At 34.1% G+C, this 15,586-nt stretch overlaps 2 protein-coding genes and 1 long non-coding RNA gene across 3 annotated transcripts; all 3 read left to right on the plus strand.

Annotated features, from left to right (window-relative positions):
- Positions 1–2,837: 2,837 nt before the first annotated feature.
- On the plus strand, positions 2,838–7,209 carry LOC132301431 (protein PELPK1-like). The gene is made up of 2 exons (XM_059798681.1): positions 2,838–3,252; positions 6,569–7,209. Exons 1-2 carry the CDS (start codon positions 2,883–2,885, stop codon positions 7,042–7,044), a joined length of 846 nt encoding a protein of 281 aa, XP_059654664.1. The 5' UTR covers positions 2,838–2,882; the 3' UTR covers positions 7,045–7,209.
- Positions 7,210–12,061: 4,852 nt separating this feature from the next.
- LOC132300256 (protein PELPK1-like) lies at positions 12,062–12,882 on the plus strand. Its single transcript, XM_059797271.1, has one exon. The coding sequence runs from the start codon at positions 12,245–12,247 to the stop codon at positions 12,599–12,601; it is 357 nt and encodes a 118-aa protein (XP_059653254.1). The 5' UTR covers positions 12,062–12,244; the 3' UTR covers positions 12,602–12,882.
- A 1,244-nt stretch (positions 12,883–14,126) lies between these two features.
- On the plus strand, positions 14,127–14,800 carry LOC132300257 (uncharacterized). Its single transcript, XR_009480361.1, has 2 exons — positions 14,127–14,255; positions 14,536–14,800. It is a non-coding gene; the product is annotated as an uncharacterized LOC132300257 (long non-coding RNA).
- Positions 14,801–15,586: the final 786 nt, after the last annotated feature.

The raw sequence follows: 15,586 nt of genomic DNA on the forward strand, positions 1-15,586 counted from the left end.
TTCCAACCCTGCCTAAGGACTTGCACATTCCTTAATTTCCTCTCCCCACCTCACTCAACCACTACTCCTTGGATCATGTTACTTATTTTTCATGATAGAAGAGTAAACCTTTTTATAGTTTTGGTATTTTGTAATGTTCGATGTGTGTATGGAATAAGCCGATACTCATTCTATTACTTTCTTTATAGCTAGAGGAGATGGTTGCCCCTGCTCATTAGCGGTTATGTTTGTGTTTTTATTACATATATATAGAGTTCAATGTTCAAGTTTGCTTGTTTAAAATGTTGCTTTCTATGTCAGTTGCTTCTGCTATTCGAAAAGGTTCTTAAACATTAAAGAATGAAATTACATTTTTTTTTTTTTTTTTACACTTTACATAAGCACTTTGCTGAGTGCAAGGTGATGAGGAAAGATACAAATGGTCTTTAGGAAGGCTTAATCAAGATTGTTAGTTTTTTCCTTCTTTTCTCACACTGTCTAATGATCTTCCATCTAGTGTTCACAATAACTTAGTGAATGTGAAATATGATCTGTAAGAGCAGATTATGTTACACTGGAGATAGCAAAATCACCTTGAAGCCAGAGAAAGAGAATGAGGAATATGAATATTTCGCGACTCCTATATTCAAAATTTCTAATTATAATCAAGCATGAAAAATTCTTGCAGAGTGCAAGCGGCAGATAAATTAGAAAAACAGATAAGTGAGATCTACGTACTAGGAAAATATATAGTTTTTCAATGACGTTAGAATGTGCATTTAGAGTAGTAAAAGGTCATTATACACCCGAGTGATCAGTACGTACTCCACTTATATATATATATATATGTGTGTGTGTGTGTGTAAAACACACATAAAGGAGCTAATGCTATAAGCCTGTCAATCTCAAAATTAAATAGTACAGTGTGGGTAGAAACAAGTCTAGGATTCAAGCTCTTACAACATAATCTATCGTGAATTTTATATCTCTTTTCTTCGCATCAAATAATATTCCTGCTCCATCACATATGAATTTCACTGTCAGGAAGGAAAAAAAAAAAAAAAATCAATCTTTCACTGGCTTATATTAAGTTCATGAAGAGTTTGCTTCTGCTGAAATGTGTGCATGTTAAAGACTTCTTTTCCAAGAAAATTTTAACTGTGCATTAGCATAGTATAGATGAAAAGACAGATAGAAGAGTCCCACAACACCAGCAACAAATACATATATCAAGTTTTCAAGAACTAACAAATAACAGTTCCCATCAACAAATCTTTTTAATCCTGGATGGCTACTGGCTGTACTTGCATTTGTAACTTAAAATAGAAGTCCTAATTAAACTCGAACATAACACCTAACAGGTGGTCACAAGAACAAAAGTTGCATGAATTGTCCATACAGAAAGTCGTAAATCGATTTTTCAGCTGCTTCTATGCTTGAATCAAATCCTCTGGAACACATAGGACAGCATTAACATTGAGGTAGTGGTAGCATTGAGTGATATGGGGAGAGTATTCCTATAAGAGTGTTAAGATGGAGGACGACATGGCTAAGGAAGGTCAAGGAAGTGGAGTATAGGTGGCTGTTTTAGCACTTCTGGCTTGGCAGGAGACAACTCAGGCTCTGGAAAAGCTAGGACATAGAGCAGTGGTGGCAGCTCAGGCTGCAGTACTGTTGGGATTCTTGGGACATGGGGAATTAGTGGAAATTATGTGCCTCGGGCAAGGTTACTCCACAAAATGGCTTGCCTCTACCTGGATTCTGTTGCAGGATGAACAACAGCGGAAAAGAGGGGGTGAATGGTGGTGATAGGCCGTTGTTGGAGAAGACAAGTGAGCCTCAGGATTTAACCAAAAGGGGTTTGAAGCTTGATTGAGCATGCTTGGGTTTTCATTTATATGATTTTGTATTGATTAGGGACAAAGGGAAAAACTTTCAGAATAAGCTATTCTTCTCTTTAGGCAATTCAGAAAAATCTATTCAAATTCACATTTTTTTTATTAAAATGGGGACAAGAATAAAATGATTTTTTTTAATCATTTCTAACAAAGGTGTATTCACAGCTTAAAAGATGTAACTATCATAGGGAGTATGATTTTTCTGAATTGTTAGTGTTCACAACAAAAAGTCAACACTAACAAGATAAGGTATAAATATCAAATAGGTGAGTAGTTTTGAAGTTTAGGAGCTTTTGTCATGTTTGAAAATCCATTTTTTTCCAGCCAAGGGAGTATGATTTTCACACCATTGGTGAATTCTGGTCCTGCATATTATTAGAGAGAACTGTTTGTTTCTGCTAACTTAAATTTGGATCTTTGATAGATTCACAAGAGTGAAACTAGATTGTTAGTCCTTTTGCTTATGCTTGTAACACATTTCCCCTGATTGCATTTCTTGTTGTGCACATTTTATGGCTTGTCATCCCATTCTTGGTAAATGTTAAACATATATATTATTTTTCGGGAAATAAATGTTCGTGTAACAGGAAATTTATTCTTTTTTTAGGGCGTTGATTTGCATAAATGTGATCTATGGCTCAATCATCCAAATTTTCCAATTAGACAAATTGCGGGAAATTTTAGTTGCCAACTATGCCCCATTCTTGAAGGATAGAATAACCTACCAGTTTGAAGACTTGAAGTCAAGATTACCAGTTAACACCTCCAACAAATCCTACATGGCAAAACAGACAGCAAAGATATTATGATGAAGATTACATTAAAAAGATTATTGTAGAAGTGATATGGATGAGAAGTTGAACTAACAATACACAACTCTTCCCACCAACCAAACCTCCTCATCATCTATTTAAACCCTTACATATGGAAACCTATGCACGTTCAATCAAGCTTGAAACCCTTTGCTTGAATCTTGCGGAACTTGTCATCTGATCTGCTCCAACGATGGCTCTTCATCAGCATATATCATTTCTCTTTCTGCTTTCATTTGTCACTTTGTTAACGATGAATGGAAACACAATGCAGGGTGAGGCGCGACACCTTATGGAGATAACCTTGCCTGAGTTTCAAAAGCCTGAATTGCCGCCGCTTCCTCATGTTCCAACACTACCAAAACCTGAGCTGCCACCATTGCCCGAGCTTCCTAAGCCTGAATTGCCTCAAGTCCCGACTTTGCCAAAGCCTGAGTTTCCGACTCTGCCAAAGCCAGAAGTCCCAAAACTGCCTGAAATCCCGGCTTTAACCCATCTTGCTGGCCTGCCTAAGCCCACAATCCCAACCATTCCAACCCTGCCAAAGGACTTGCACATTCCTTAATTTCCTCTGCCCTCATCACTCAACCACTACTCCTTGAATCATGTTTTCATGATAGGAGACTATTATTTCATTTCATATAAACATTTTTATAGGTTTGTTATTTGATAATGTTTGATGTGTGCATGTATGGGATGAGCCGGTACTTGTTCTGCTAGTTTCTTCCAGCTAGGGGAGATGGTTCGTCTACTCATTACGCTTGTGTGTTACTTGTACTTTCCCATATATCTTTATTACATATAGACATCAATATTTGAGTTTGCTTGTTTAAATGTTGCTTTCTATTTCAGTTGCTTTTGCCATTCTAAGCGGTTCTTAAAAATTACAGAATGCAAAAACATTTTTTCTTACACTTTACATAAGCACTTTGCTGAGTGCAAGATGATAAGAAAAGATATATGGTCTATTCTTATCAAGTTTGTTAGTTTGTTAGGATTTAAGCCTTTACCAAAAAACAAACAAACAAACAAAACAAAATTTCATAGGATAGAAATGGAGTTTTTGCAAAATAATTTGCTGTCTCACTAAATTTTGTTTTTTCAACAAAATTTTCCAACTAAATATGTAAAATTTTCTCACAATAGTACAAATGCTAGTTTCGTGTAAAATGAGAATATACCGCATGCTGCCAACAACATATGGGTAAAAAAGACTATCACAGTAGCTATAAACTTAATTGAAATCATAGTAACCACTAACCAAATCATGGATTCAAATATTTCTATATTTAAATATAAACTTAGAATTTGAAAAAAAAATTCCAAATTTGAATATTTAAATATAAACTTAGAATTTGAAAAAATATTCAAATTCCAATAAGTACATATGACATAATCATTGTTGGGGGAATCCTTGGAAAAAGATTTTTCGAAAATCTATTACTTTCATAAAATGCTACTATCTTTAGTATTTTTAATTTTTTTGGTTAAGAATTCATTTCACATACACTTTTTGAACACATGTCCAACACTTTATATGTATGTGTGTGATCCACATAATATAAAATTTTAAGTTACACTACTTATTAAACATTACAAAATTCCAATAAATTCTATAAAAAAAAAGATACTAAAAAAATATATATATACATACTTCTCTACATCTCCACACAATTATAGAGACTTCGAAACTAGTACACTCATAGTTTGAAATACATATGCCATTCAATTTCCAATAAGCACTTTTGTGGTTTATGCATGGCTAACATTCATTTTAAATACGGAAAAATTACATGAAAGTCCTACTTTCATTTTATAGAAGCATCTATAAAATATCACATTTGATTTTAGAAAGTGTAAGTAGGACTTATTTGTCATTCTCCCTTGAATTAATCAAAGTTGGGGGCATTATGGTTTCATTGAGAGGCATGTATTAGGCAATCCAAAGCTATTATATTACATTTGATTGAGTCAACAAAAACATAGATATTCACCAATATAACTTGGCTAGGTGAACTTGCAACCTCATCAGAGACACTCAGAGGTATATCTCTGCTTCTTACTGCGCCAAGTAGCCAAGTTGCCACCATCAGTTCAAGGGTTCCATTTGCAATTGTGGGCATTTCTATCCCACTCCGTTTTACGGTCAAACAACCTATCAGTTTGTATGTAGTTCTATTGCATGGAAGCCAAAGTTAAGGTTAAAACTCATAAGTTACTCTCCATTGAAACTTATCCACAGTGGTGTAGCAGAAGCATATATATTTAACAGCTGAAGATATTTTCCAAGTAGCACATGACTAAATTTGAAGATACTGTGGAAATTTTTTCCAGACTACCTTTTTAATCTAGATGTTCATCTCTATATAGTCATATGAATGAAAATACTTTCATGTTCAATAGAAGTTAAAAAAAAAAAAAACCTTTTTTTAGATAGCATGGAGCACTTGTAATCGCTCCAAGCGTCTAACAATGGCTCATTACCACCATCTGACCTTTCGTCTTCCTCTGTAACTTGTAAGTCTGTTATCTATGGGTGGTAACACAATCGAGGTAAAGGCAAACCATCTTTTATAGATGACCTTGCTTGAGCTTCCTAAGCCTGTGTGGCGAACTTGTGGGCAAGTACGAGACACTGGCAGGCTACCACACTGGGTGAGTTACAGTTGCACAATCCTACGTTGCCTTGGTAAAAGAAAGGTGAAGTGCTTATATGTGGTGGTGTTATCTCCAATTGGTATGAGGTCTTTTGGAGTAAAACCCGAGCGCGGACAATATCATATATACCATGTGGTGGAGTGGGTCGTTGTCACCGCTTTCCCACCGCCAAGGCATGTAACTTAGTATATCTTGGGCACCTCCTAAAAAGTGAATGTTGGGCTTGCATTTTATGCATATAGTTAGTTTTATTTTAAATAAAATGCCTTTCAATGTTCCAGGTATGCAAATAGTTTGTTTTATTTTAAATAAAATGTCTTTCAATGTTCCAGGTATATAAAATGTTTTAAAAGCAAATTACCGTCTAGTAGCTTTTCTGTTTCTCTATATATGATCCAAAATTTGTGTCATTGAACACAATCCTGCTTAATTTACTGTTTTGTGGATGCCAGATGGACTACATTAGTTACATAGAGATTAGAGAGTCAAGTAGTGCTGATCAATATATGAGACCTCCTTTACAATAATCAATCAACAATGCATTAGCAAACTTTCTCTTATTAGTCGAGACGGCAAGATCTCTCCTAAATGGTTTTAGTCCCGTTAGGGGCAATATGGGTTTTAGCCTTGTTAAAGATAATATGGTGAATGTGTGTGCGAACTTTTGTAAAAAAATAAAAATAGTGAAGTATGGAATTAACTTGCATGAGTTGTTACAAAAAAATTATGATTTTCCTTTAACTTTTTGGAAATCCTACTATGTTTTATATTTGTTTCAAAAAATACAGCTTTTGTTTTCTTCAAGAGGAATTTTGATGGAAATACTTGTTTTACCATCAATGATTCTAAGAGTGGTACACTTTGCCAATAACTTTCTGATGTTCAAGTAATTTTAGAAGAAGGAGAAAAAAAGAAAAATTACTCCAGAACAAATTGTTGTAGGACTGAATAACCAGTTTGAATGTAAATTGCTGAAGAATTGAAGTCAAGATTACCGGCCAACACCTCCAACTAATCCAACAAGACAAAACAGATAACAAAGATATTATTAAGAAGATAACAGTATATAAATTATTGATAATTGTGGATGTGATATGGATGAGAAGTTTGAACTAACAACACGTAACCCTTCCCACCAACCAAACCTTCTCATCATCTATTTGAACCCTTAGATATGGAAACCTATGAATGCTCAATCAAGCTTAAAACCCTTTGCTTGAATCTTGAGGCACTTCTCATCTGCTCCAACAATGGCTCTTCAACATCTATCCTTTCTCTTTATGCTGTCATTTGTCACTTTGTTCTCGATGAATGGCAACACAATGCAGGGTGAGGCGCGACACCTTTTGGAGGTAACCTTGCCAGAGCTTCCTAAGCCTGAATTGCCATCGATTCCTCTTGTTCCAACGCTACCAAAACCTGAGCTGCCACCAATATTGCCTGAGCTTCCTAAGCCTGAATTGCCAAAGCCTGAGCTACCACCAATATTGCCTGAGCTTCCTAAGCCTGAATTGCCAAAGCCTGAGCTACCACCATTGCCTCATGTCCCGACTTTGCCAGAGCCTGTGTTGCCGACTCTACCAAAGCCAGAAGTCCCAAAACTTCCTGAAATCCCGGCTTTACCCCATCTTCCTGACCTTCCTAAGTCCACAATCCCAACCATTCCAACCCTGCCCAAGGACTTGCACTTCCCTTAATTTCCTCTCCCCACCTCACTCAACCACTACTCCTTGAATCGTGTTGCTTTTCATATATGATACGAGATTGTTATTCCATTTCATAGTATGTATGAGATGAGCAAATACTTGTTCTCTTAGTTTCTTCCAGCTAGGGTACATGGTTCATCTACTTATTATGTTTGTATGTTGCTTGTACTTTCCTTTTATGTTTGTATTATAATCTATATATATGGAGTTCATTTGTGTTTTCTTGTTTAAATGTTGCTTTCTATTTCAGTTGCTATTGCTATCCCAAATGGTTCTTAGAAATCAAAGAATTAAATATATATGTATATATATATATATATATATACATAAACACTTCTGATTGCAAGATGATGAGAAAAGATAGAGAGTCATAGATAAAACATGATCTGTATTAGTTCTCGTTACATGGGAAAAGGCAAAATCAGTATGAAGTCAGAGAAAAGAACAAGGAATATGAATAACTCACGACTCCTATATTCAAATTATAATCAAACAAGAAAAACACTTGCAGAGCGCAAGGGAGAGAAATTAGAAGAAAAGATAAAATAAGATACTAGGAATAAAAAGAAAATTGCAATGACATTAGAATGTGCATTCAGAGTAATAAAAGGTCATTGTATTGTACTGTTCTTGTACACGAGCCGATCACTATATACTCTGCTTCTATACATATGAAATGTAAAACAACCATAAGGTAGCTAATGCCATAAGCCTGTGTAACTGTGTAAGTCTCAAAATTAAATAGTGAGTGAGTAGAAACTACCCTAGGTTTCAAGCACTTGCAACTGAATCTGTTATTTATCTTTCCTTCACAAAAGGGCATTGAATCCAAGCTTGTATCATAACATATTCCTGCTCCATCACATATAAATTTCACTACAAAAAAAAAAAAAAAATTAAAATTAAAATACAAAATTTCACTGGCATATATCAAGTACATCTAACATTAGCATACTTGCTAATTTTCCATAGTATAGATGAAAAGACTGATAAAAAGATTGGTCCCCGGATGTATATCAAGCTCTCAAACCCTTCATCACATGTGATTCCGTCTTCCTCGTGGACAAAAAGGTGCAAATTTGCATAGTAAAGGAGAAATTATATGCAGATTAACCCAAGACCTCTCAGAACATGAGATCCTATACCATGTTTGTCTATCAATTGCCTCAGAAGCTTAAACCATCATAAAAGTAGAATATACATATGTTGTTACACCCTGAACCTTGTTATGCAAGTTTCACCAAAGTTGAGGGCTGATTAAAAATCATAAACAATATCTTCTAATACAAATTGTACTGTTCAGTCCCAAGTTAAAACAAAGTTGAGGGCTGATTAAAAATCATAAACAATATCTTCTAATACAAATTGTACTGTTCAGTCCCAAGTTAAAACAAACTGTCCAGTCCAACAATTTTTAACAAACTGTCCAGAACAACATTTCTGACTTTAGAAATTTAAATTTTAATATGCCAATCACAAGTTTATGCTGTCTTATAAGTTAAATTATTATTATTTTTTTACAAGACAAGAAATGTTAAAAGTTAGATTAGTAGGTGCAAAGAGTCGAAGCCTGACACTATCAAAATTCACAAGAGACTAACCACTGGGCTATCGAGGCATCTGTTATAAGTTAAATTATTACTTTCATATAGAACACGCATTTGGACTTTATTTACCAAAAAAAAAAAAAAAAATCATGCATCCAGACTTTGTGTTCCAGAGGATTTAATGCATGCACACATTAATTGAAGGTAATGAAAATTTGGAGATTTTGGTGAATTTGTAGGTTCCACCGGCGAGGCCAAAAGGCCATAAATCATCCTTTATCAATAACAGAGCAAAACAATTTATGCAAAGCTTGTTTCTTGTTTTGATTTGGCATTACACCAAAATTTGTAACCAATTAATCCATGTTTGGCATTAATTTTATGTGATAATCCTGATTTTAAGATTTTAATTAATTTCATTATTTTTAGTTGTTATAATTAAATATTTAATTTTGGTTGGAGGCTTATCGGGGACGGTTTATTTGATTTGGTTATTATGTAATTGTATATATTATATATATATATATATATTGATATTATATATATTATATTATATTATATATATATATATATATATATATATATATATATTGTGCAAATGTGATGCAAAGGAATTGCACTGCGAGACGAAATTAGAAGAAAAGAATGGAAAATTGATTTTTGGCGGGTCCCATGACTTGATTTAGTTTGGTTACTTATATATATATATATCTACTGTTAGGTGATGACAGGGAGATAAGAAAGAAAATGTTGGTCTAAAAAAAAAAAATTAAAAAAAAAAAACAAAAAAAAAACTGCCACCCAATTTAGAGGAATGAAGGTGAGAGACGAAAGTTTGTTTGTTTATTTGTTTTTGTTTTTTTTTTTGATAATCGAGAATTTCTTGAGACAGGGCCCTTCGGACCATCCCTAAGACACCAAATTGGGGATACAGCAGTCGACTTCACAGCTACAACACCAAATTAGTCGACGAAACTAGAAGGCTAGACAGAGGGCTCGAACACAAAGATGAAAAGTTGATAACTTGATATTTTGATGGATAGTGGCAAGGCCCGCAACCTTTTGGCACATTACCTTTTTGACTTTGATACTTGCACATAGTTTTGTATTGTGTAAGCAGATATGTAAAGATAAATGTGTTGTGAGAGTTGTTCTGTCGGTGTAGTAATTGAGGTACAATGATACAGTGAAACATCGAGGATAGAGAAAGAGAATTAGAGATACAGAGAAGGAAAGAAAACTTTGAGGACAGACAGAGCAGACAGCAGAGAGTCAGCACAGGGGCTGGACTTGAGGCTTTGATATTTTAATGCTTTATTTCTTTTCATTTGACTTTCCCATTGAAGGCAAATCGACGAGCGCATCGAGATTTACGTTTTGATCAGAACAAAGTCTAGTTTGGCCATCATTGAATTTTGAAATTTTGAGCATATTTTAAGACTTTTCTTCAATTAAGAGATAGGGGTTTCTAATTCACATTTTTCTTAAATTATTGTGAATTATTCTTAATGAATTGCTGTATAGTATGCTCAATTCATGTCGATCTTTGCAAAAATAATTTATTTGTTGTATATGTGATATATGATTATGTGTTAGTTGCCATTTTATGAGAAAAATGCCTTAAATGATTATATTTCATGCCTTATGTATTTGAGTTGTCGGAGATATAGTAAGAAGCATGATTTGTGTATTATATAATTTTTCTCCCAATTGTGTTTATGATTAAGAATTCAAATGTATAAAGAATTATGATGTTTAAGAGGCATGGTGCATTTATGCATTTTCATTGGACATGGAATGGAGAAAAAATTGTTTTAAAAAGGCAATAAAATTATTTTGAGAAAACGTTTTTGGAAAGTGTTTTTGAAAACCGGATACCTAGGGGCGCCTAGTGGTCTATGGTGTTAATGTGATCTAGAGGGAAATAGAGAGAGACTCTAGTGTGGTTGAGCTACGTAGGCCCAAACGACGCCATGGAGGTGCCATGTGGTCGGGGAAAGCTAGTTAACCCTTCCCTCGTGACGCCATAGAGGTGCTATGGGTCGGATTGCATTAACGGTTTGGAACGGTGAAAAAAGAATTGTTTTGGAAAATGGAGAGCGACATTGGCATGACATTACACTTCATTTGTATATTTGGTATATTTATGCTACAATGAAAATTATTTATAAGCTTGTAGTTGTGGTTGATGATGCGCATTCCCTATGACATGATCCCGTCTACTTTTTGCCTATTCTTTGCGCGGATTCACGGGGTTGTAAGAGATGTGTCTTAGACACCTCCTATTGAGTTTATCCTCACCCCATTATTTTAATATTTTTCAGGTTTGGGGAAAGAAGGGGCGAGCGACAACCCATCGCAAATTAAGACTGGACTAGAACTCTTATTTTGTTATCTTTTGTATAGAAACATGATCATGTACCTTTTTTAAAAAAATTAAGTGTAACTTATATAGTGTTGCAATGGTAGAATTTGTGTAAATAAATATATTTCATGGACTGTAACTTAAAGTAATTAAAGTGATTCCTTATTTGAAGGAGATGGAGGAACAAGACATTTTGCAAGTATGTGCTGATTTTGGAATGTTATATATTATTGCATTGTGCGTTGGGACAGGATAGATTAATTTTGAGGCCAAGTAAGACCATTACATTTTATATGTATTTCAGTAGGTCGTAGTAGGGCTTTTTCTGTAGAGGTCATGCCGAAATTTTTATTTTTATTTTTATTTTTTTATTACTATTATTTTTATTTTTTGGTCGTTACATTTTCACAAAGTCATTAAACTTGAATTTGAGTTTGCATTTGCATTGTATGGGGAAATTTTCAGTTTTGGAGTATGTCCGCTGAATCATGCCTAGAAGGAACAATTCGAGTTTGAAGACCAAATGAACAAGAGAAGGAAAGGGTATGTTTATCCAATTACAAAAATAAATAAATAAATAAATAAATAAAATTAATAATTAATAATTAAAATTAAAATTATTATAAGGATATTTACATAATAAATAATCAAATGATTACTAACAAGAATTTAAGTTTAGATTTGGTGAGTATTCATCTTTTCTTAATTTTTTGGTCACTAAAATCTAATTTTCCCAAAAAGTAAATCTACTTTCAAACATGCACAATGCTCACCATAATTTTTGGTATGCTTGAACTTCTTGTACCTATCTCTTGCCTGAGGTCACTGGTGACACCATTTGCATAAAAGAAAATGAGCTTTGGCTCAATGATCCAAATTTTTAATTAGACAAATTGTGGGCACTTCTACTTCCAGCTATCCCACCCAATTATAGGAACAGCCAACCAGTTTTAATGTTTGATTGCTGAAGGGTTAAAAGTCAAGATTACCAGTTAACATCTCCAAATATAGTCCCACAATGTAAATAAGACAGCAAAGATATTATGATGAAGATAACATTATAGAAAATATATATTTTGAAGTAACATAACTCATTCTTAAGATTATTGTAGAAGTGATACGGGTGAGAAGTTGAACTAACAATACACCACCCTTCCCACCAACCAGACCTCCTCATCATCTATTTAACCCCTTACATATGGAAACCTATCCATGCTCAATCAAGCTTGAAACCCTTAGCTTGAATCTCGAGGAACTTGTCATCTGATCTGCTCCAACAATGGCTCTTCACCAGCAGATATCCTTTCTCTTTCTGCTGTCGTTTGTCACTTTGTTATCGATGAATGGCAACACAATGCAGGGTGAGGCGCGACACCTTATGGAGATAACCTTGCCTGAGCTTCCTAAGCCTGAATTGCCACCAGTACTTCCTCATGTTCCAATGATACCAAAGCCTGAGCTGCCACCATTGCCTGAGCTTCCTAAGCCTGAATTGCCAAAGCCTGAGTTGCCGACTCTGCCAAAGCCAGAGGTCCCAAAACTGCCTGAAATCCCAGCTTTACCCCATCTTCCTGAACTGCCGAAACCCATAATCCCAACCTTTCCAACCCTGCCTAAGGACTTGCAAATTCCTTAATTTCCTTTCCCCACCACACTCAACCACTTCTCCTTGAATCATGTTGTTCTTTATGATAGGAGAGTATTATTTCATTTCATAGTAAACATTTTTATAGCTTTTATATTTGGTAATGTCTAATGTGTGCATGAGATGAGCCAATACTTGTTCTGTTACTTTCTTCCAGCTAGGGCAGATGGTTCATCTATTAATTATGTTTATGTGTTTTGCTACTCCACTTTTTACTCACACCGACTCTCATTCTCTGTACTTTATACAAATATTATTTATTTTTGACTGCACCCCAAATGCTCCGAGAAATTCACAGAATAACTATGACTAACTGTCATGATAATATCAAGGCAAAACATATAATATTTACTTTTCTTTTATCGATTTAGCAATGTTGAAACATATAAAGTGCTACTGTGCTAGTATGTCTTTTCTTTTCTTTATGGCAGTAGTGGGCAGTGGTTAAGATGGTATGACCTTGTCTTTTTTTAAGAAAGGTCAAATATTCGTGTCCTATTAGGGATAATATATTAGTAAATTGCGTGTTTGCTTGAACTTTCAAAAGAAAAAAAAAAAACCGTATAGTTTCGTAAGTTTATCATATAAGATTGGCTATCTCAGCTTCACTTAGTTGGGGCTAATTGAATTTTGTCATATCCAACATAATTAAGAATAGATATCTCAACTGCACTTAGTTGGGGCTAATTGAATTTTGTCATATCCAACATAATTAAGAATAGATATCTCAACTGCACTTAGTTAGGGGTGCAAATCAATACATATATAAATATGTTCTCAAGCTTTAATGAATACACTTGAACCACTAAAATGAAAGCAACTGAACTCTCAGGTGGTGAGAGAAACAAGTCCACTTGTGCACCATTTAAATGGTGCACGTCGACATATTATTCCTCGTCTACGGCAGGTGATGAGGCTTTGGTTGCTGATTTTGGTCATTTATGTCAACATATTATTATACCAATTCAGCTGAATCTCATGTCTCTTTAGAGTTGTGTTTCCTTAATTCTATCGTATATCCCTAAAATTTTGAATTCTTGGTTTGTAACTCTAAAAACAATAGTCAGAAATTCAGAAAACAGAGAACAGTTTCTAAATAACAATAAAAGACAGTTCTCTAAAAACAGACCTTTTTATAACTGAGTTCTTATAAAACAGTTTTCAAAAAAATGAACCAAGCAGAGTTTTTTTTTGCATAATTTTCAATTTTCAGTTTTCTGAGAATAAAAAATTATTTCTATAATTACAAACTAAACAGACTTAAAATTTCATAAAAGTTGAATTTTTTTTTTATTGATACAACATTAAGCAGCTTCGATGACGATATATTGATATGTCGTAACGAATATTACCCCAAAGATAAAAACAAAATATATATTTAGATGAATTTAATGCCAAGTCTTAAGCTCAAATGCTATTTTCTCCTCCTCTCATCTGGAAAGTATGGTTGGAAAATAGTGGGTTCCTGTCTAGGTGTTGACTGTTGAGTGCGTGTACTTACCTATAAAAAAATTTATTAATTGATGTTTCCATTACACCTACATATTGAATTAACAATCTGAGCATAAATCACTCCTTAGCTTGACACTCATCTTGAAGCCTTAGTAACAGAAAGCTCCACGTTTTTGTTGTTACCTCAGAAACTGTTAATACTTCCACATCTCATGCTTGAAATATATATGAGATGATACATACATACATATATATATATATATATTGATGAAACACCATATTTAATTTAGATAATACAAGGCAAAATAAGAAAAACTCTCTTTGGGAAGTGATGATGCACTATTATCTCTCACTGGTGGCGTATTACATATTTTTCAATTGCTCTAAAGTATTTTATTTTCTTTGGTTACTTCTCTTAGCTTCATTTTCCATTTTCCATTTTCTTTCTCTTGGAAAATTTGAGAAATTTGCAGGAAGGAGCAGCTTTGATCAAGAATCATGACTCCAGGAATTCGATGTATTTGTGTTTTCAAGAGACCCCAACTAATTTTTCAAGCCTGATCATCCATCTCAACTGAAATTTTTTTTTTTTTTTTTTTTTTTTTTTTTTTTTTTTTTTCACTTTGTTCTTGCTCAGTTCTAATAGAGTTTGTTTATTGCAATTCTTATTTTTCTTATGTTATTACTTAATTATGTGTTTGTACTGCAAATCTAAAAATGATCACTCTCTTGCATGTATACTGATTTTGCACATGTTATTGTGTATTCGTGTTTTCTCAAAAAAAAAAATTAACCAAGCAAACACTGAAATTATTTTCAGATTCTCATAAGAGAATTAAACAAGGACACTTGAAAGAATTGAAGTTTTGCTAAGTGGTGTAGGAGAATTTTGAGAAATTTATATATTCTTTTTAATAATATATATATATACACACACACACACACCCCTTTGGGATTCAAAAATTGCATGTAATCAAAAGGAAGCTTCTTGGAGGGGACTACCTGTGATGTTAGGATGCCTTCTACCGTTAAAGACACTAATGCCTATCGACAAGTTTATAGGTCTCATAGTATCCATAAATGAGTTTTACTCAATAATATTATGCAATAACCAATATTGTTACGTAATATCAATATTGATCTGAGTCTCTTGCAGTCGTTACCATGATCAATATCGCAATTGTGAATTTTAGATACAACATAGCCCCTAGCCAAAATTAGGCTTGGCAAGTCTTGCATATCAAATCGATGATTAGGGAAAAGGGTAGTTCAATTCTAACAATTGATGGCATAAGTTGTATCAAGATCCTAGCTCATAGATTATCATGTTGCTTGTGTCCTTTCACATGTCCCAACTAGGATCCACTGATTTCTGCTAGTACATTAGTGAACAACATTGTGTGACGTCAGTAATAAAAAGTAAAATATTAGAGAATCCTTGATCATCCCTCAGCTTAGACCCTTCTCTTATGAAAATATGAGTATACTTTTGTTATATTTGGCGGCACTGATTCGGCGCCTTGA

Source organism: Cornus florida, unplaced genomic scaffold, assembly GCF_030987335.1.
Source record: "Cornus florida cultivar Cherokee Brave unplaced genomic scaffold, ASM3098733v1 CherokeeBrave_3.0.0_Hap2_Chr03, whole genome shotgun sequence".
Classification (NCBI taxonomy): Eukaryota; Viridiplantae; Streptophyta; class Magnoliopsida; order Cornales; family Cornaceae; genus Cornus; species Cornus florida.